We start from the raw sequence: 22,171 nt of genomic DNA on the forward strand, positions 1-22,171 counted from the left end.
TCTCGTATCGTCGAGCTTAACGACCGTGGTTCTTCGACGACGCGATGCATAGCTACATGAAAACGTTGCAGAGGTCAAACCAGTGCATCACTGCGTTTGATTTTCAAGCACTAACCTTAAATGTTTATTTAAGCACTTCTTTTGGCCGATGAAAAGACATCTGCAATGCGTCTTGAACTAGGGAACCGTAAAACCTAGTGGAGAATTTTAACATGCCCATAGTTGATTTGCTGCGATTCATCGAAGACTGGGTCTCCGATATAGGTTCCGCTGGCGGTCTGAGTAGTATTCCGACACCCCGGACAACGTTACACCGCGTTATTTTCTAAATTGGGTCTCGCATTTTGATTCAGTCTCGGCTTGCGAGATGCTTGACGCAGCGCTGATAACAGCAGACTAGCTGCGCGTCCGGCTCGGTAAGAGAATGTCATTTCCGGCCTTGGACGGCCTGACCGCTAGGCTCAATCAATCAGCTGAAGAGTACCTGGACATCGTCTTCAGTAGTCGACTTTGACGCGGCGAACTCCTAGCATCTCAGCGCAAGTTGGCGATCGATTTGCCACAAAAAAGCTCCATGTGCTAAGCCAGACTTATCACTCTCTTGATAGTCAAAGTCAAAATTGTTAATGTATGGGCTGCAAATCATACCTCTCATCTTGATTTATTCATAATAGACTTGTTTCATCATGGTCCGCTCGTTTCAGCATGCTTGCTTCCTTGTCTACCTGCAAGAATTCGTCACGAGCAGCGACGAGAGGCGCTTAAAATGTTCGTGGACTTCGAGAAGGCCTTTGATCGCATCAATAAAGTAGAAATATTCCAACCCCTGGTGTGCATTGGCTTCGGAAAAATATTAGCCGCGTGGATCCAGTAAGTAATCTTCAAGCAAGGAGCACATTTAATGGTCAGTGGTAACACCAACTGGCACTGCATCCCACACCTGGCGCAAAGCAAGGCGATTCATTGTCTGTGCTACGCTTGGTTGTTTTGTTATAGCCACAAGAAAAGCCGCAGCAAATTCACGACGAGCATAACGAGCATTTGGGCGCTAACCACACAACAACACTCCTCCACTTGCCAGTTCAATAGCAAATTTGCAGGCATATCTTACTTGTACTGTGGCTGAGTATTATGGATCAAAGACTTCCCTTTCTGTGTCGCTGCAGCTGGTGCTCAATCAGAATGAGTAATTTTCTCATCTTTCTGGAAACAAGTGCTCCGTCGCAACAAAATTGTCAAGTACTTGGGCATCCCATTTGCTTAGCTCCAGCCGACAACGCAATCATAAATTACTTGGTTCATTACTAAATGTTCGGTGACAAGACGTAGTCCCGACACGCGTGCACACTTCGTGGTTAGCTTTTTGTTGCGCAATCGATGGATCTCTCGATTCTACGGCACTACACACAGCATATTTCGACCATACAGGCAGTTGTGCGACACTGACACTCAATGGTGAACCGGGTTTTTTTTTCTGAGGTACAAGCACAACCGAAACGCACGCACATCTCTTCGGTGCGAGCTCGTATATCACCAACAACGCAACGAAGGGCTTAGCATCCTGAGTCCAGTTGCGCACACCAAGCATACAATTTCTTCGAATTATGTGTGTGACAAATGCGACGAGAGTGCGCTTTATACCGCGGTGAGCGCTGAGCCATGCTGCTTCATTTAAGCAGCAAGCTGAATTCTCCTACGATCTCTCAACTTTAACACGCTAGATTGAATAAGTGACATCAAGCTTCGACATCGTAGAGAGACGACGAAGATTTGGTCGTACAAGACCCACTGAAGGATTACGTAGCAACTCTCTACTTAAAGAGATAGCGCCGCGTATAGCTGTCAGAAGCCGATCTTTTTCTACGCCGACGCTCAGCTGCATTGCGAGCAAGCTTATAATGGCAAGCATTGCGCGGTGTGGCAACGCTACATTGGCACGGTGACTACGTCGCATGAATTCTTTCTTCTGCATGTGTCGCCAGTCTTTAAATTGCACTTTCTGTCTGACGTAAAGGGGTTGAGGGGTGGGTGAGGTATTTTGTAACAGGGTTAAATGTACCCTTGTATGAAAGTGGTTCGCACAAGATGGTGTGACATACATAGGTGTGAATAGCACAAGTTGGTGTAATCACACATGGTGTGGCCACACCGTACAGAAGACACCATCTGGCAGGGTTTTAGGTTTCACTATATTACTTAGGTATTACTATATCAATAAAGAAAACCTAACGTTTTAGCTTTTGGAGGTCACTTAATCTAGTTGATGGGCTTGCAGCTCATCATTTCAAGGCGTGCAGTACAACCAAAACAATCAAATACAGTTTCAATTTTAAACAGAAGAGTTTATTTACGTTGGATAAGATCTTAACTACTCTTTGTGCCAGCGGATTGCATTCCGCTGTACTCGTACTAGTTTTTGTAAAGAACATTAGGTCGGTGAGCTTAGCTTAGCTTCCTCTAAGCAAAAATATACGGCAGTCCCGCTGCACTTGGTAGCACTCGTTGTCAATCTACTCCTGAGTTGATACAACTGATCCTCTGTGAGGATGAAGCAATACTCCTTTTTGCCCCAGTGGCATGCAGGACGGGCATAATAAGCTGATGTTCCTGCTGGGCCCTGAGGGCGTCAAACATCTTGTTTCGCAAGGGCCCAAAGCGATAAACGCGTGTCTATAGGCGTTTTCGAGTTATGAAAATGCTCTGATAGAGACTGCGTCCATGACGCCATCGTCGACGACGGATGACTCCTCCCGGCCAAGGCCGCTTATGGTGATCGCTAAGGCTTTTGAGGATAAGGATGGAGAATTATTTTCAATAAAAAAAATGAAAAATCAAAATCACCTGCTCTGGGTAAGAGAGGTCAAGATGGCTATGGCGACTGCCAAAATCCAGAACAAGCAACAGCGCGTGGCGCTAGTTATCCCCGAGCTCCGGGGCCGAGCGTGAGAATGGGCAATGACGTGCGGGGCTTCGATTGTAGCTGGGTTCCCCTCATGGAAGTAGATGAAGCGTCAGTTTCTGCAAATGTTCTCGCCATCTAACCAGGCATATTGCGTGCGATCGCGTTTCCTTGCTGCCCGACAGGGCAAGAAGGAATTGGTGGACTCTCTCCTAGGGTTAATAACTCTCATTGCGTAAGAGTTGAGTACTCTCATTGTCGGGATGGCAGCCGATCCTCTCCCCGAGGCGGCCGCACTGACCGTCTTTATTGAAAGCCTCCGCACTGGCGTGACCAGAATGGAAGTTTTATGTGTGCATCCGTCTTATTTTTAGAAACGGTGAATGTGGCATTGAATGCCGAATTCATCTTTAAATCGGCGCGACTTGGTTAGAAGGCGCACCCTTAGAGATCGTCGAGCCAATGCATCTCAGCTATGCTGAGAAAAAGGAGGGAGAGCTCCGAGCTGCCGAGCAGCGTGTAAATACCCGACGGTATGTTGTCTATAGAGAAACCCGTCATCTTTGGATTGGCTTCCAAAAAAAATGTTGTGCCTCATCGAGGTAGAGGGCACCAGAACCCAGCCCAAAAGATCTACGTACAGAACTTGTGTGAAAGTCGCGCTTACTGTTCGTGAAAGCGCCTATGAAGAGTAATGAGAATCCATGGAACATCTTGCTCGATTCCGGGGCGTCGGGCAATTATGCTCGACGCTACACGATTGAAAGAAGTCAGCTGTATGCTGAAGCGCTAAAAGCACGGTTGAGTGACACCGTCACTGTTCGCTTAGCGATGGGGACTTGTGTCACTGTGTCGAGGGTCCCTGTGGATCTCGGTGTAGAATTTCTAGGCTTCGATAGCGTGGAACGCTGCTTAGTCTTGGATGCAAGGTATGACCTTATTGTTGGTATGGCAATTTTGAAACACTAAGCCATGGATTGATTGGAGGTGGATACCTTGGGCATGTCTCCCGGTGGAGCTTTGGTGAGTCATGACCCACCACTACTAGGAAGCAGAAACGCTGTTGACATGGGCTCTGGACCGGGACGGTCAATGCGCTGGATATCGGAGTATTCGATTTGTCAAACACCAAAGATGTTTTGGACAGGAGTCCCGCGCAGGGCTCGCGGGCTGAGCGTGGACTGGAACAAAACCCACTGAGCGCTACTCATGTATTGGTGCGGTCGCTGCATGCCGAGAGCGGCATGGTTGGCCAAGGGCCGTGGTATCGAGGGCGAGGTCCCAGTGATGCACGCGGAGTGGCACGTAACCCACCGATCACTGCTCACGTTATGAAGTAGTTGCTTGACGCCAAGAGTGGCAAGGTCGCACGAGGTCCGATGCATCGAGGGCGAGACCCTAGTTATGCACATGGAAGGCACGTAGTCCACAACGCACTGCTCACGTTTCGAGCAGTTACTGCATGTCAACAGTGGCATGGTCTGACGAGGTGCAAGGCATCCTGGGCAAGACCCTTCAAATGTGCGTGATGTGGCTCGTTATCCACTGGGGTTTTGTCGGATGTGGTTAATAACATCAAGGCTCAGATGGAGCAGGGAGTGGGGACACTGGACGACGCCGAGTGCGTGTTTCCACTGGTCTTGATGAGACGTAACGCCTCTATAGAGATGAGACGGCAACACCGTATGATATCTGCAAATCGCAGGGCGTCCCCTGACGCTGAGTGTGTCTACCGTAGACGATTGTGCGCAGCTGTATACCCTTGTCAGCGATATGACGGGAGAGGAAGACGGCGACGTCACCCTCAATGCTATTCCGATGGTGGATGCTCTTCTTGAGCTGGACAAGATGTCTTTCGAAGGGTTTTACCGGTGCCTTAAAGGCAGGCAATTTAGCCGAGGTGGTCATTATAAGACCGAACGAGGAATCGTCGCTTCTGGATGAAGCTGTGCTGGAGAAAACGAAGAGCGTGCTGAACGCACGAAGTCGATCGTCGATCCTATAGAATCTCTCGAATTGGTATTATCCTTTGGTATAGAGATTTCAAGAAGTCGTCTCCAAAGACCCGCCTTCGGCCGGACCGAGGTGTGCGTCATGAGATTGACCTGGTTCCGGGAGCCAAATACTGCGTAACGCGCCAATGGCCCCTTCCCAAGGAGCAGTGTGACATAATTAACGCCTTTTTTTGTGCGAAGCACGATGCAAGTATGGTGCGTAAAACAAGTCTCTCCATGCGACACGCACGTTTTGAGTCCGGAAGCCGAACTGCAAATGGCGTATCTCTCACGCTTACAATAAGCTAAACGGCCGGCACAGACGCCGAATCCCGTATAGAGTGTTTTCCGGATCAATATGTTGGCTGTACAAAGTACAGCGCATTCGACTTGGTCGATAGTTATTACCAATTGCTCATGAGTGCGAGCGATATTACGCTGACAGTGGTGAGTACTCCAAGCGGGATGCTCTGGGAGCGGTTGGTGATGACACAAGCGCTGTCAAATGCACCGACAACATTTTATCGCCTTCTGACCTAACTGCTCAGGCTCGGCTGGGCGTATGAACAAACATACGCCGTCGACATCTTCGTCCAGAGTCATGCGGGGAGGACAGAGCTGGCCAGTTTACCGGGTGTTGACGGTTCATGAGAATGAAGTTTGTGTATGGTCTGCCGAAGAAATACGCGGGCAACACGGGTGTGGTGGTCTTTGGGTACGGTGAGAGCAAACTGGTTAGTTTTGCGGACACCCTCGACGTTGTGGGTACAGCAACGCTCTTTGTCGATCGTGTCTTTTGACAACATGGACTCCCGGGGTCAATTGTCTCTCACAGAGACCGGCGCTCACTGGGAAGTTTTAGTCTACTATCTTCAGGGTGCTGGCTTTCAAATTTGTTTTTAAAATTAAAATATGGCACCAAGTAGACTATGTCAACAGCGTACATCCGCACACCGATGGTGAGACTAAGCGGGGGAATCACGTCGTTGAAGACGATCTTTGCAGCATGTGCGCTCAGACGCCGGAGCGCTGGAGCGCTATGTTGCCACTTGTAGAGTTGCTTTGAACAATGCAGTGCATTCATCTACCGGCTACACGACGTTGTACGCGAACTGGTTTGTTAATCCTCGCGTCCCGCTGAAGCCGCCATCCCATGGCTCAGGGCCTGGTGTAGGAGGAATAGCCGAACGGCTTGCTAATGACAGCCCCCTTACTGTCCGTAAAGAAGTCGATGATTGCCTTTCTACCAGACTGAGTGTCCTACGACACGTTCGCGATGCGATGGCTGAAAGCCAAGACATGCAGAAATAATATGCAGATGGAAGAAGCAGATGAAATTTGAGAAACTTTGAGGTCGAAGACCTGGTTTTATTGAATGCTAAACGCTTTCCTACACATGTTGTCTTTGCTGCCCTTAAGACAAGGCTCCGTCTACGGTTTATTGGACCTTTTCAGGTCGTAGCCAAGCGAAGCCTTGTGTTAACGGTGAACCTTCCGAGAAGGTTGCGCACCCACACGGCATTCTTTGTGGGCTTGTTGAAGCCGTACCAGAATCCGGCGCAAGTGAACGCGGATGTGAAGATCCACATTGTCTATTTGAGAGCGGCGCCCAAGTGCATGCGAAAAAAGAAGCTGTATGCTCATGCAGATAAGTACATTTTCGGCGCTGAAGAATCCCCCTTTCCAGGGTGCTCTCGTTGGAAGCGTGGCCTTCGAGCGGACCCTGCTAAGGTCAAGGCCATTGTGGACTGGCCGAACCAAAAGGACTTTCGAAAGTGGCTTGGCCTCGCCAACTACTTGCACAAGTATAGCCCAAATTATGCGGAAATTGCACGACCATTGTATAATCTCCTAAAGAAGGATAGGAATGGTGTTGGGACACCGAGCATCGGAAGGCCTTTGACAGGGTCAAAGACAGCCTCCTTCATGCACCAATACTGACGTTGGCAGACCCCGATCGTCTTGTCTGTGACGCTTCGAACTTTGCCATCGGCTGTGCACTGCTGCAAGCAGACACCGAGTGGGAAATCGTGTGATCGCACTCGAATCTCGCCAGCTTAAGGCTGCGAAGAGGAGCTACCGAGCCCACGACAAAAAATTGCTTGTGATGAAGTATGCATTAGTCAAGTTCAGGGAGCACCTGCTTGGCTCAAAGCCGTTTCTGATCTTCACAGGTCTTGCGTCGTTACGCACTGCGACTCTTTTTTCCTGAGGTCTCTGCTCGTTTAAGACAAAACTCAGTCCACGGTTTGTTGGAACTCTTTAGGTCGTAGCCAAGCGAAGCCTTGTGTATTTGCTGAACCTTTCTAGAAAGATGCGCACACACTCGGTATTTTTATGTGGGCTTGCTTAAGCCGTACCGGGATCCCGCGCAAGTGATTGCGGAAACGTTGGCGTCAGGGCGGCGCCCAAATGCGCTCGGCCACTTAGAAGATAAACCAGCAACTGTTTCTGAGCACGGAGTGCAACAATTCCCGTTTCCAACGGCGCAAGGCGATCCACCGTCGCACAAATTGACGTTTTCGTGTGCCGCTTCGAAAGAGCGCAATACTCACTGATGCGGTGCACAAAGTGCTCCAGCCTATGAAGTCTTCCGCAGAGCGGTAGGCGACCTCGGAAAGATGCTCGGCAGAATGCCGATGACGACAAACTACGTCCTCTAACGCTCGAAGATCATCGTGAGTCACCGTCCACTGCCGACTCTTCTCAATGAAAATGATAGCGTCCACTATCAAGTGGAACGCCTTGTGGGTCGACGTCATCGACAGGGTCCAACCCAATATCTTGTGAAGTGGCAGAGATACCCAAACGCCGAGGACTCGTGAGAGTTTGAGGTGCCACTTCAGCAAAAATGTCCAGACGTCGTAGACGATTACGATCAGAAGGATCGTAGCGCTTCGTGTCGTAGTGCGCATCGCGCTTCTCGGCAGTAGCCCGGGAAGTCGGAGGGCCATGAGCTGAGCTCAAGTTATGGCTTTGAGCTGACGGGTGAGTCTACGGTCGTAGACTCACCCGTGTGAAAAACAACAGAACTCGTGTGAGCGTTATGGAAAGTTCCATATGTCGCAGGGCGACAATACGCAAAAAATCAGCATTGCGCCTTGAGTTTGGCAAACTTAAATCTAAGATGGCGCTCAACGCGCACTGCCACTTCCTTGTAGCATCGCTGTAAGATAGATAGCGAAAAAAATTCCCGGTTCCGCTGGACCCATCGCTCAGAGAGCTCATCGTCATCTGCTGCGGTTTCTCCAGGGGCGAGCGCCACAGGAATTTATCAAATTGCGGGAACAGGAGCACCTCCTGTTTGAGCTCGAAGTCGAGCGCAGTGCCGAGCAATTGAGATCTCTTGGGGTACAAACAAAAAACGAGCTCGCGGAGCTTTCCGCTGATCAAGTTCAGCTTGTGAAGTGGCCGGAGGCCCGACTACATTCACACCTAACGATCGAGTGGTCGCGTCTTTCGCTTCAGTAGCGGGATCCGCCGAGCGGAAACTGTATCTCACATGAGGGTCTAGTTTGGAACGTGGATACCAGCGAAGAAGAGCCACGCTGTGGGTAGCCTCTAACTGCTGCTGCTGTATTTCGTTGAGGCGATTGTGACAATACCACTTTCCCCGGATTCCGACGGACACGGTGTCCGCGAGGTATGAGCTGGGCTCACGTCGCGCCGCTAACGCACCTCATCATCGTTATCTTCCCAAGCTGGTAAAGGAGTATCCAGCTTGTATTCGACTCCCTCCAACTCCTCGACGAGAAAATCCATCGCCCGGGACGGGCGCAGTGTGTCGCGCTCGGTTGCCGAGGGCTTGGGAAGTGCTACCCGTGAAGCCGCAAACGTTCTTTCTGGAGATGAGCAGAAGAAGAAAAAGGGCTTTGTCCGTGAGCGCGCCCTCGGAACCAGCTAGGCTCGGTGTTTTGCGGGTCATAAATACTGGGATCATTGAGCGGAGAATGTTGAAGATTGTTTCTAAAAACATAACGGTGTCTCAGACACGTGAGCCTTGTACGAGGCGTAAATTGTGGATATTCACGATTTTATGAGGGACAGTGTAACGGGATTACATGTACGTTTGTATTAAAGGGCGGATAGCAAGATGGTGTGACATACATAGGCGTGAATTACACAAGTTGGTGCAATCACACATGGTGTGGCTACACCGTAACAAGAAGCCACTACCCGGCAAGATTTTCATTTAATTTAGGTTTTACTATATTACTTAGGTAATACTATATTAATAAGGAAAAGCAGCGTATTAGTAATCTGCATTGCGACTGATACGTAAAGTTTTAGATATTGGCGGCTATGCCGCAACTTAAACTTTAAATACAGTCTTAACTTTGAATTTATTTACCTTAGCTTGGGTTTTATGTACTCTTGGAGGCAGCGGATTGCAATCTGCTATACTCATACTGGTTCCTGTAAAGAATGTAAGGTCGACGACGATAGCTTAGCTTCTTCCCAGCAAAGAGCTACGGCAACCCCGCTGCTGATTTTGTGTTGGAACCCATTGACTTCACTGTCGTGACCAACCACATCGCTTCGACCACAAGCCAGGGAGATGACGCAAATTGTGGAAATACTTGATATGTTACAGCTATCCTTGCTGATATTTTGGTCAAAGAGCATGCTCACAATCTTAGCTTAGCGTGTCATGTGTGCTTGCTTCCGACGATCCTGCAGTCAGCGCTTTGTCTTCGTGATGACGCTTAATTCTCCGGCAATCCGTATTCGATAAATGTACATTCGCAAAACGCCAGCGAGGGGCAGATCCAGCTGTGAGATTGCAGAAACTGCGAGAAAATTTGCGCAAACGTTATCGACTTTTAGATCAAACAGCATTTCGTCTTCTATCAGTTCGCATCGACGATGGAGAATTCTAGAATTCGTAAATGCATCAGCGATAGGAGCGATAAGCCGAACTGGATCTCTGACTGTACACTCACATTGTAGCTCAGCAATCGATGAGTCAGCTTATGTCTCTGTTCTTTGTTGCACGGCTAACATGCCGCAACATCACTCTGGTCAATAATATACGCGTGCGATTTGTGGGAAGCCTGTGAAATTGTTATCGAGCATGTTGAGTACATTCTGCACAGTAACAATTCACATTATCTAATCCAACCGCGACAGATGAGTGTTCGATGGAAGACAGCCGACAAGAGCAATCGCCAGTTCAGGTGGTCTTCACGACTTTGTTCCTTACATTTGGTACTCCGAACGGCGCTACAAAGTAAAGTTTAAGGCCTTCTCATGGTGAATAAAATTTGGCCTTAGTTACTTTGCTATAATTTTCACCGATTTCACCACCGTGCGGAAACTCGTGTAACAGATTTGATTTTGAACCATCAAAAGGTATCACTTTGACTTTTACTGAGGTAGTTTCCTAGCCACTCGTCACTTTAACATTTCATAGCTTCTTACAAAATAGCTCAAGCGATTGAAGCGACTCAAGATTTGGACTTAGCAGCTCCCTGTCAACCAGACCAGCTCACCCCAGGCCAATCTCGCCGATCGGAATTCAGGCTCTGATCTTAATCATCGCGTATTCCGGATCAACGACACTCAACCGACCTGGCCGCCCCGCGGTCAATTGATCGAAGACGGCAATGCACATACTGTAAAGAGGCTTGTCTGCTAACCTCAGCGCTATTTCATTCTTGATTTGACATCAAAACCATTCAGTACTGAAACCTACAATAGAGAAAAATCCTGTCTATCACATGTCATCTAGCTGGCTCTTGAACTACTCAGCTATCCAGCGCAGAGTACGCGACAGTAGGCAGTTTGGAATAGGACCCCGAGACGTGATCAACGACAACGTCCGGTTCACCAAACTTTTCACAAGATAACGAGATAGTGCGCTACTGCGTCAAAGATGCTTCCAAGTGCGGTGAGGGTCTTTACACCCAGACCTTGCGCAAGAACTTTGTTTGACAAGTTTTCCTCGCTCCCAAACAACGACGAATTCCGAATTCTCGTGCAGGGCGTCTAAAGCGTCGGTGCATTTGCTCAGCATGCATGCGTTTTGCTTTGCAATGCATGTGACTAAGGACGAGGGTATCAGTTTGCGCGAGGAAGGCGTGGCCTCTGGTATCGGAAACCAAAACCTGGCTTTTAAGTAATAATATTTGTCTGTGAGGTTAATAATATCCTAGATGACAATACGTGTTAAAATACGTACTAATGATGCTGAGCAAAACGAGTGAGTAGGGAACTCAATGGATTTCTGATAAGCCTTCTAAATGAGTTTTTCGGGTTTCTGCATAAATGTATACTTCACGAGGCTTGATTCCTGCCTCTTGAAAATCGACATGAAACTGGCTCAGTTGAAAGCTGCTACATTTTATATATTACTGTTTCACGGCTATACCTTCTCGGCCCTAAAGAAGATACTACAATGTTCCGCTGCGGTGTTGTTTCTTGATTACTATTGGACGAGTCGAAATCCAATATAAGCTGAGTTGAGTGAGTGTCTCATCTTTTCATTTTAAAGTGAATATCAGCTTATGCAGGAGCACAAGAAGATAGAAATTGTGATACCCGGTTTCTGCTGTATAATGGATGATATAATCTTGCTCATTGGTCTGATAAAGTAGCATTTATCCATTGATTATGGGCTTGGGTCCCGTCACGGTCGAATTGACGAGAAGTTGGGCTCACTTCTGTTGTCACGTCTGCTGACTTTTATATCGATTTTGTATCTTTAGATTCTTGGTTGGGTACTGTTGACGTTTACATATTCATAATTATTATGATAAAACCAAACTTTTAATTCACAGACAGAGCGAGGTCAGTATCATTGACTCGTATTAAAAAACACATCTGCAACGGTGATACTCCAGTCCTTAGTTAATAACCAAAACTTCGTCGTCGTCGTAACCAAATTCTTTCTTATACTGTGCAAAGATTCGCTCGATTTCAGCAACATACAGCGTGTGCACCGCGCCGATCTCGTCCTCGGAAGGATTGTCTGTCAACTTGGTCGGAATAGGCTTACCATAAACGACACCAAAGCGCTTTCCTTTTGGTGGTTGTTTAGGTATCCACATGAACCTACCCCAGAATATTATCATGGGAATCTTGAGCGTTTTGCGAAAAAAGTCAATGACACCTTGAGGAGGATTCCACATGCTGCCCAAACACAATACATTATGAGATCGTACGGCTATATATCAGCTTCTATTGTTTACTCACTTGTAAAGCCATTTCTCCCCGAAAACAAAGCTTGGCACCAATTCTGCGCCGTGGCGCATGGCTAGTTTAACAAATCCAAGTCGTTTCTTTAACACGAGTTCGTTCACCTTGGACTTGGGGTCAGTTTTAAAGATTTCAGGTACGCCTCCGGGGTATACGGCAACGCTGATGCCGCCGTTTAAGACCTTGTCAGCTGTAGAGCGCGAGGCATTGACGCCGCCAAGCCACAAGCACATTTCACGACCCAATGGAACGTAAAACATGGTTGATGCGCCCAAAACTGTTACAATTCGGGCCATGTCAGTCACAGTTTGTATTTACAATTATCATTTAGCAGAGAAAGTGTTTTACCCCGAGTTGGAATGCCCGGAAATACTTTTTCCCAGTTACCACCGTACGTGGAAACACGCGAAAGCACAATGATACCGTGAGGGTGGTAGCCAAAGATGTATTTTTTGCTGGGATCAAGCGCTTGCTCCCTGATGACTTTCGTGCCCAGAAATTTGGCGCTGAGTCCCCAGATGTGATGGGAACGGAATGATGGCCAGGGATTCCCCGTGGCAGTTTTTTGTGCACCGCTGAGAAACGATGGCAGGTAGAGTGCAACAAGTGCCACGGGGATGTAACCATATCCGATTGTATAAAGGTAGTAAAAGAGCACGAGGAAGGGCAGGGGCCAGAAATTGTAGTGGATGGTCACAAAGCCGAAGAGATCGGTCGCGAGGCCTTGAATCCACTTCGGCACCCTCGAGTCGTCGGCGAAAAAGCCAGGCGTCTCATATACAAACGGATTTTTTTCTTTTTCACTCACAGGTGAAGAATTGACGACATCATTGGGCTCCGCGACCTCGCACTCTTGTGCCGTCATGTTTAGAAGAAGATTAGATGAAGAGGAAGGTCTAAATTCTGACTTCTGTCGTCATCCCCCGTGATTTCATGACCAATGAGGAAGCGTTAAATGGCGTGTCAAATTTGAGATCGATTAAATCGGATCAAATATATCATCATACCAAATGCAAAAATGTACCTCGTTATTCCACTTTTTTGTGATTTGTGTATTGTTGACCCCAATGTGTCATAGATTGAAGTCAACGTAGGTTTCGATGTAAAAGTCAATTGTCGGGCACATCGTCAACCATTGGTAAGTGTTTGGATTAAGATATTAGGACATACTAGCTATTCTTGTAGTCAAATGGCGTTTAATACCTCGTCGCTCAGGACAATGATGTGTGTGGAACACAGCGATCTGGAACTGGAGCTTGTCTTGTCGCCTGGTATGCAGTCATTTTTACTCAGTAAATCGAGTCAATAAATCCAGCTCATACAAATGTACTTAGCTATGACTATCATCATATCACCTGGGTATGAGAGATAAGGTAAGCGAATTACTTGTTCAAAAGATAAAGCAGATTAGACAATAGTACCAGTGAAAACGAAGACAGATGGACCTTTAGCTATCCTTGTATCGCCGTCTTGCATCTTGTGCTCAGTTGAACAGAAACTAGAAACGCACACGTAGCATTTTAACGCCATCATTGCAAGTTTTTACGCAATAATATCGTGCCAAGACTCAACGTGCTTTGTCTTGCGCACCTCAACGATAAGTACATATATAGTTTTTATGTGTCAATCGGGGATCTTTGATTAGGCTTCTCACCATGGATTTCGAAGCCAAGCTGCGAACATTTTCACTTTCAAAGGATTTGACGCGTAAAGTACAAAATGCTCGTCTTTATCTTTGGCTAAAAACAGTTCAATATCCGGTGTGTTTATAAAATAACTTTAACGCCAAAATTAGTAAACTTTACTCCCAGTTGGCTGGTTGTCATGGCAAAGTCCCAGAAGAAGAGCCGCCGATATGACAAAGTAAATATAGTACTGGTCGACGTATTTCTTCTTGTGCTTACCTATGCGATTAATGGTTGATAGAAACAAACAACCAAAAATCGTAAAGCCACCACACTTCAGATTCGTGCGGCCAAGTCTCAGACCAACGCGATTTTCTCGTTGGCAGCGTCGTCCAATCCGAACCCCAAAAATATAGGTCCATTCAGTGACAGCCAGCGCATCTTGGTCGTAGGCGATGGAGATTTTTCTTTCTCTCTGTCCCTAGCTGTGTTTCTTGTATGTGCTAGCAATCATCGTTCGACAGTAATTTGTCAAGATTTATGTCACTGATGCTAACTGGGTGTTCGTCAGGGTGGGAAAAATCTTGTCGCCACGTGTTACGATTCAGAGCTGGAACTCAAGGACAAGTATCCGAATGCACTATTAAATTGTGATGCTCTTGATACGGCTGGTGTATGGGCAATAATGATCAAGCATTCGTATTGATGATCCTACTTTTGACTGTTTATCAATTTTGCAATTAGGCTGAAGTGCATTTTGATGTGGATGCGACAAATTTAAAGAAGGAAAAATGGTTGGATGAGGCACATCCTTTTCACATGATTGTGTTCAACTTCCCTCATCTTGGAGGTGGTACTGAAGAGGATGTGACCAACAACCAAAAGCTGTTGAAGAATTTTTTCTATGCAACGCGGGAATTCTTGCATCCTGATCGCGGGCATGTGCTAGTTTCGCTACGTAACACGCCGTTTTACAGGCGATGGAAAATTCAGGAACAGGCAGCAGCCAGTGGCTTTCAATTGAGACGGTATGTATGAGAAGCCGTCACGAAGGATTACATGAAGTCATTGCTTACGCGGTACACTATGCGGAACGAAACAGCACCGAGGCATTCAATGCAGACATCTATTCAGGTTATGAGGCGCAGCGTACACACCCAGCATCGTTTCGAGGAGAACCGCCCTCTACAGCAGGATCACACTACTATTTCTTCGCCCTAGACAAGAGCTATGACGAAGAAAATTCGAATCAGCAAGCTTATAAAAAACCAAAAGCAAACGATTTGTGCAATAGCAACGACATGAAAAAGGTATAATTTTCACCTTGATTCGAGCAGCTGACTAATCTGGTTATTATTACAGGAAATAGCAAAAATCAAACGAGGAGCATCCTCAGCGCCATCTTTGAGGCTAATCTGCCAGCCCTGTGGGCTCACATTTCGCGACACGAAGAAATATAACGGACATTTAAATTCTGCAAAGCACGCTAAGAAGGTCAAGGCGTTAAAAAAGAAATTTTAGCATTCTAATGTGTCGAAAGATTGTTTTCTACTTTTGTAATATATTGTTCGACGAAAAAAAGAACACGCAAGAAATATTTTTCAGCAAATTTGCAAAATGGTATCTTGATTTCTTATCAACTATCGAGATCAGGCAAACGGGCTACATTGATGCTGTGAATTGTTTTTAGTATCAAGCGATGTACCAGACGAAATTCTGCTTAATTCCACGTGGATCTTCAGCACCATAACAAAAACACTGTCACAACCCAAACTGGACTGATGCAATTTTCGTGTTAAGTTTCCAGAGGAAGATCGCTACGTTGGCCCCACTCCGACCACGATCCGTCATACACGGGAGCCCTACACAAGTGCAAACAATGATCGTTCATACAAATATAGCATGCGTCAATCTGGATACTCACTTGTCTAGCGGCTTGCCAATCAAGTGCAGTCCAAACGATAATACGCTTGCGGTCACTCCGGAGCCACAGCTACATGAAAATAGAAGCGTCAATCAAGGGATTACAATTAGTATATCAATATGTTACAAAAAGGTACCTCGTGATAATCGGGCTACTTTCGTCCGTCTTCACATCTGTAGACCATAGATCAGTAATTCCTTTATAAGTTGGTATACTCAATGGATGCACATACTTGCTTCAGCAAAGGCACGCTTAATATCATCCAGATCACGGAAAAGCTGTGCTTACATCATTCCGTCATGTTAGATACATGTTTTCATCATTTTCGTTTGCAACCCACCGAGAAGTCAGTTGGATTTAAAAGGGTGCTGAAAGGAACGTTGACGGACCCTGGGATGTGTCCACCACGCATTCCCGGACGCGGTTCCTAAAGCGACAATTGAATTAAGAATTGTTTATGATTCAGCTGTGAACGTACAGGCTCCTTTGCATAGAATCGTGCGGCTCCGCGAGCGTCGACAATCTGCGTGTCCGTATCAATCTTTTTCAGCACTTCTTCCCACGTTACCACAAGATCTTTATCAAGTTGAGCCTTGTAACGACTACCAGCGAGAACAGTTTGAGGCTCATCCGTCTCGATCTTTCGTTTTTCGCACTTCCACTTGGTGATACCACCTATTCAGAGAAAAACATCAGAAAACCTAGCCGTGCTTAATGTTCCATACAAGGCAGCTCACCGTTGAGTATGTGCACGCTGCTATGACCAAAGAACTTAAATGTCCACCAGCAACGCGCCGGGCTATTTAACACGCGCGTTTCAGATTTGTTCGATACATCAAATGGCTTTGACTTCCTACCTGAAACAGTGCTTGCCTCCATAAACAATCACCGTGTCATCGTTCTCCACACCAAGGTCCATCATAGCATCCTCAAATGTTTCCGCTAATGATAGTCGAGAGTTCAATTATTGTGTGTATATACCATAATGTCGCAATCACTCACGGTCTGGTAGCATGTGCGGCAATGTTGTCGACTTGTCGGAAATTTGCTCGATATCAAAAAATTGAGCACCTGGGAGTCGCTCTAGAAAAAACTCGCCCTTAGCGTCGCGGCTTTTGTCCAGGTACCAGGATGCGTCCAAAAAGCGCACACGTCGTTCATTACTCTGCCAAAGTTTCTCGGCTTGCTCCGACGATAACAGCGGCGATAATGAGTCAGTAATTCGAGAGGAGAATCGACGCATGCTATTGATGACGGGTATGCGGTTGGTATGGGCAATCATTGCCAAATCGAGTATCTAGCAATGTATCTTTGGATTGCGACGAACTTTATCGAGAAATACATCGATTTTAATACGTGATTAACAATCTCGAAGATAACAAATATATATCTTTTCAAGAAAAAAGCACGAGTCGGACAACCTTTTCAAATTTGTCGAGTACAGATTCTCACTAGGATTCCAAAGTTGGTGCCTACAGATATCAGCTTCGAGCGTTGACGTTGTGGCAAAGTCATGTAATGTCATCTAACACACATACAAAGATTCGATAGCGTGCGGTATATGTACATAGTCAAAACTCCTCCTCACACGGTTATACAGCTAGTGCAACTCCACCAGTTGCCGTAACTCAGCAATCTTGTGTTTATCCACCATTTGGTCAGAGGTTCGCGCACAAGAGCTCAGACTGCATATAGTAAGGCTTAATGATTTTACGAAACGCAAAGTCCTCATGATACTTGAGTCGGACAGCCAACTAACCATCATCTGCAAGGAAAGAGGCGACTGAGTCGCAGAGCAAAGTGATGCATGATCGCGAACGGCTTTTGGAACAGAGCAGGTAAACCCTGAACTTGACAAGTTCATCCTTCATCGCAAGTAATTCTATGTCGTGAATTGGGTTGTTCTTCTCTGCAGCCTTGAGCTGACGAGATTCGAACGCGATTACACGATCTTGCCCCTCGGCGTCTGCTTGCAGCAGTGCACAGCCGCTGGCAAAGTCCGAAGCGTCACAGACGTCACTGAAAGAACGATCAGGGCCTGGCAACGCCAGCATTGATGCATGCAGGAGGCTGCCATTGACCCGGTCAAAAGCATTTCGCCGCACAATATCCCAATACCATTCCGCATCCTTCTTAAGGAGATTAGACAATGGTCGTGTCTTTTCTGCGTAGTTCTCGCTGTACCTGTGCAAGCAGCTAGCGAAGCCAAGCCACTTGCGCACGTCCTTTTGATCCTTTGGAACCGACCAGTCTACAATGGCCTTGACCTTAGCGGCATCCGCTGGAAGGCTACGCCTCCCTATGAAGCACTCTAGAAAAGGGATTTCTTTAGCGCCGATTATACACTTATTGGCATTAGCATACAGCATATTCATGCGCATGCATTTGAGCCCCGCTCTCAATTGGACGATGTGGCTCACTACATCCGTCTTCCCGTGCCCCGAACGACTGTGGACGAAGATGTCGTCGAAGTATTCTGTGCATACGCCCGGTGTGGCCTGAACAACTGCGTCACAAGGTGATTGAATATTGTTGGTGCAATTGACAGTCTCAAAGGCATCTCCAGCCACTCTCAGAGCATCCCGACCGGATTACTCACCGCTGTCAGCAAAATTTCGCTCGCTCTCATGAGCAATTGGTAATAACCATCGACCAAGTCGAGCGCGCTGTACTTTGTGAAGCCATCCATATTATTCTAGAGAAGATCCTCGCTGTCTGTGTCGGAATGGTTGCAGCGTTTAGCTTATTGTAAGCGTGAACGATACGCCGCTTGCCGTTCGGCTTCCGGACACAAAACTTGGGGGGAGACTTACTCTCACGCACCATTCCTGCTTCGTGCTTCGCACGGAAAATGGCGTCACTGCTCCTTGAGTAGAGGTCATTCGCATATTGCGCAGTATTTGGTTTCAGAAACCAGGGCAATATCATGACGCACACCTGGGTCCGGAGGCAGGACCGACGACGGGTTTTTGGAGACTACATCTTGGAATTCCTTTACCAAAGAATAGTGCGGATCCGAGGGATTCTTGAGGATCGACGATCCACTTCGTGCGTTCAGCATCCTCTTGGTTTCCTCCAGGATGGCTTTATCCAGAAGCGACGACAAGTTGATCCTCTCGTTTAGTCTTACAATGACCACCTCGACTATTGACAACATCCGACGAAGAGCAGCTAGTTTCGCAGTATTCGTCCGAGGGATAACGTGCCACTCCACGCGTATCTGAAGGGTCTAGCCCAAGATGCCTCGGACGTCATCTAGCCATGTCACCCTTGGCATGCAGCAACTGCTTTGACCCTCGATGCCTCGGCCCTTGGACGACCATGCCACGCATGGCATGCAGCGACTACGTCAATACTTGAACAGCGCTCAGTGGTTTACGTGTCACTCCACGCTCAGCCCGCCAGCCACGCTCGGTACTCCTGTCCAATACACTTTTGGTGTTCGACAACGCGGATACTCCAATCTATAACACGTTGACCGTCCCGGCCCAGTGCCCGCGCCAATATTGCTTCTACTTCCTGGCAGAGGTGGGTTCATGATTGATCAAAGCTCCACCAGGAGACGTGCGCGTAGCGCCATAGGTCTTCGACCTTCAATCGATCCATGGTTCATGGTGTTCCAACCGTGCCATACCAACGGTGAGGTCATACCTTCAATCCAAGTCGGAGACTAAACATCGCGTTCCGCGCTATCAAAGTCTAGAAACTTGACACCGAGGTCAACAGTGACCCTCAGAACTGTGACACATGATCCCATCGTTAAGCGAACAGTGACGGCGCCTCAGCATACAGATGTTTCCGTCTATCGTAAAGCATCGAGCATAATTGCTCGATGCCCCGGAGTCGATCAGAATCTACCACTGCTTCTCAAAGCTCTTCACGGTCGCTTCCGCAGCCAGCAAGCCTGGCTTGTAAACACGTTTCGTTTTCAAGAGCACGGAACTCTAGTAGGCCCTGCTGCCCTCTAGCTCAACAGAACTCGGTTTTCCGCGCCTACTGGGTGTTGCCGTCTCCCCGCGACAAACTAGACTGGTGAAAAGCGGCACGTCGAAACAGTGAACCTTGACGTGCCTTGTGCAGGGGACAACCACGAAGGCGACGGGTGTCTCTACAGCCAAAACACCGTCGGGTGTTGGAACGATACCCGGAAGCTCGAAGCTCTTCCCCCGCTTTCTCAGTATAGCTGAGTGCCATTGGTCCAGGCCCGCTAGACGAGCTCTGAGGGTGTGCATTCCGACCAAAATGTGCCGACTTAAAGTTAGATCGGCATTGATGCCATATTCACCGCTTCTTCAATTAAGACGGATGCACGCGAAAAATTTCCATTTCTGGCAACGCCAGTGCGTGGGTACTCCGTACTCCCACTAGAGATGTTCATTGTGACCGCCTCGGGGAGCGGATCTGCTGCCATTCCCGTAATGAGAGCACGCATCTCTTGGCCAAAGTCCACCAATTCTTTCTTTCCATGTCGGGCGGCAATGAAACGCAATCGCACGCGATATGCCTGGTTAGGCGGCGAGAACACTCGTGACAGCTGCAGCTTCAGCTCCCTCAGGAGTGAAATGCCGCTTCAACCGAAGTACCGCAAGTTAATCCCCATTCTTGCACTAACCACCGAGACTGGAGATAGCTAGCGCCAAGCGGTGTTGCTCATTCTGGAGTTTTTCAGATGCCATAGCCATCTCGGCCTCTCTCATCCAGTGGGGGGGATTCTTTTCAATCTTACCTTCGAAGGTCTTAATACTCACCATGAGCGGCCAGGTCCTTGCCAAACAAGGTGTTGCACGCCCTCAGGGCGCCAAGCAGCGACATGAGTTTTTTAAGCCCGTTCTGCATGCTCTGGTGCAAATAGGAGATTTGCTGTTATCTCACAGAAGATCAGTCGTAACGACTCATTATAGATTGACTAATAGTGCTACCAAGTGCAGCAGAACTGTCGTAGCTCTTTGCTTCGAGGAAGCTAAGCTAAAGTCACCGGCCCTTCGTTCCTTACTAGAACCAGTATGAGTTTAGCGGATCGCAATCCACTACCTCCAGAGTACTTAAAAACCTTAATCATGGCAAAAACGCTCTTCCGTCCAAAATTGAAACTTTATTTGATTATTACTTTGCGGCAGAGCCGCCTATATCATACACCTTAGGGCTTTCCGATTAAAAAGTGAAATCTAATTAATATGCAATGCTACTGGCAGTCCTGCCACGTAGTGGCTTCTTGTTACGGTGTAGCCACACCATTGTGTGATTACCCCAACTTGTGTAATCCACACTTTTGTACGGTCACTCCATCTTGTGTGACCCGCCTTTTCATACAAGGGTACGTGTATCTCTGTTACACTCTGGGTACGTGTAACCCCGTTACACCTTCCCACTTTTACATGTTGTGTCACCAAGACATAGCGATATTCTTTCACTCTCTTGGTGTCAACCCGAAGGGGTGTCATATGCCTCGTGTTCGGTACTCGAAGTAAACGATATCATGTACCGCGACCTGTTGGTTTTTATGTGGGTCTTTGCCATAATAAACCAAGATACTGTACAAACACGCAATTGATTGCTTCGCCAAAGCGGCATGAGAATACAAATCTCATTGCTCCCAGAACTTTCAGCAACGCAACGCATGTTGTATCTGTAGGTTTCACATTATCAACACGCGACTTTCATGCGACAACTGATAGTCAGAGCGACGCAAAAGTGCGTTCACCACCACATCAAGCAGGCAAAATTTTTGTACTATATCCCAAAAGACATCCCTGTCATTCAATTTCAGAAGAATCAGTTTTCTGGCCAAAAGCTAGGGGCAGTACTGCTCCGCATGATGCTGCAGCACTGATAGATTCATTTTATTAAATCGGAGTGGACGATCCGTAAGACCTTCCGGATCTAGTCCTTCTACAGTCGTCAATTCTAGCTGAGAGTCGCCTTCTCGGTATTTATCGCTCATTCTGGATTAAAAATGTGATTCTGCCTAGAGCAGGATTTGTATCGACTAGCCGAATTGTATTGATGCGCCAAGACCGGAGCCACTTTGTAAGTGGCATTAGAGGAACCTATAGATTTTTCAAATCATTTATAAATAATGAATCGAAGTCTGGTGGGGATTTCAATTTACTATTCCAAGCAAACTAATTAAATGGGAGAGATTTGCTTCGATACCGCGGTTTCTCCGCGCAAGTCCTCGAGGAGATATCACTTAAGAAGCAATATAAGCAACTCGTCCATTTGTCTGTTTGTGATTGGTCAGCGGAAGGCATGTCTAATTTGCTGTCTAACATCACAAACAAAATTCGCCAAGATTTTTCTATATAGCGCCAATCTAGATCCGGAACAGCTGCCACGGCAAGCCACGTAGGCAAACACAATATCGATAACGTAACGGGATTACACGTACCCTGGTAACAGGGGTGTGTGTCACACGAGATAGGCATGGTGTGACCACACCTAAAGAAGAATACGGTATGTGGCTAGGTGTAACGAGGTTACATGAGAGTGACCCGTCACTCTCCCAAGGGAGCTGTAGTGTGGCATACACCAC

At 47.3% G+C, this 22,171-nt stretch overlaps 4 protein-coding genes across 4 annotated transcripts; 2 read left to right on the forward strand and 2 right to left on the reverse strand.

Annotated features, from left to right (window-relative positions):
• Positions 1-11,738: 11,738 nt before the first annotated feature.
• On the reverse strand, positions 11,739-12,955 carry PHALS_01834 (diacylglycerol o; the record flags this gene model as incomplete). Its single annotated transcript, XM_024716302.1, has 3 exons — positions 11,739-12,024; positions 12,088-12,367; positions 12,439-12,955. The coding sequence occupies 3 exons, from the start codon at positions 12,953-12,955 to the stop codon at positions 11,739-11,741; spliced, it is 1,083 nt and encodes a 360-aa protein (XP_024581914.1).
• A 68-nt stretch (positions 12,956-13,023) lies between these two features.
• Positions 13,024-13,386, forward strand: PHALS_01835 (uncharacterized protein; the record flags this gene model as incomplete). The annotated part of the gene is made up of 3 exons (XM_024716303.1): positions 13,024-13,110; positions 13,169-13,228; positions 13,306-13,386. The coding sequence occupies 3 exons, from the start codon at positions 13,024-13,026 to the stop codon at positions 13,384-13,386; spliced, it is 228 nt and encodes a 75-aa protein (XP_024581915.1).
• A 528-nt stretch (positions 13,387-13,914) lies between these two features.
• PHALS_01836 (Uncharacterized conserved protein) lies at positions 13,915-15,236 on the forward strand (the record flags this gene model as incomplete). Its single annotated transcript, XM_024716304.1, has 6 exons — positions 13,915-13,953; positions 14,017-14,211; positions 14,287-14,388; positions 14,460-14,743; positions 14,818-15,025; positions 15,078-15,236. 6 exons carry the CDS (start codon positions 13,915-13,917, stop codon positions 15,234-15,236), a joined length of 987 nt encoding a protein of 328 aa, XP_024581916.1.
• A 274-nt stretch (positions 15,237-15,510) lies between these two features.
• On the reverse strand, positions 15,511-16,882 carry PHALS_01837 (3-mercaptopyruvate sulfurtransferase; the record flags this gene model as incomplete). Its single annotated transcript, XM_024716305.1, has 9 exons — positions 15,511-15,577; positions 15,640-15,708; positions 15,776-15,812; positions 15,872-15,917; positions 15,980-16,066; positions 16,118-16,314; positions 16,377-16,438; positions 16,497-16,581; positions 16,642-16,882. 9 exons carry the CDS (start codon positions 16,880-16,882, stop codon positions 15,511-15,513), a joined length of 891 nt encoding a protein of 296 aa, XP_024581917.1.
• Between the last annotated feature and the right edge of the window lie 5,289 nt (positions 16,883-22,171).

This window comes from Plasmopara halstedii, assembly GCF_900000015.1.
Source record: "Plasmopara halstedii genome assembly, contig: Scaffold_1594, whole genome shotgun sequence".
In the NCBI taxonomy this organism is placed as follows: Eukaryota; Oomycota; class Peronosporomycetes; order Peronosporales; family Peronosporaceae; genus Plasmopara; species Plasmopara halstedii.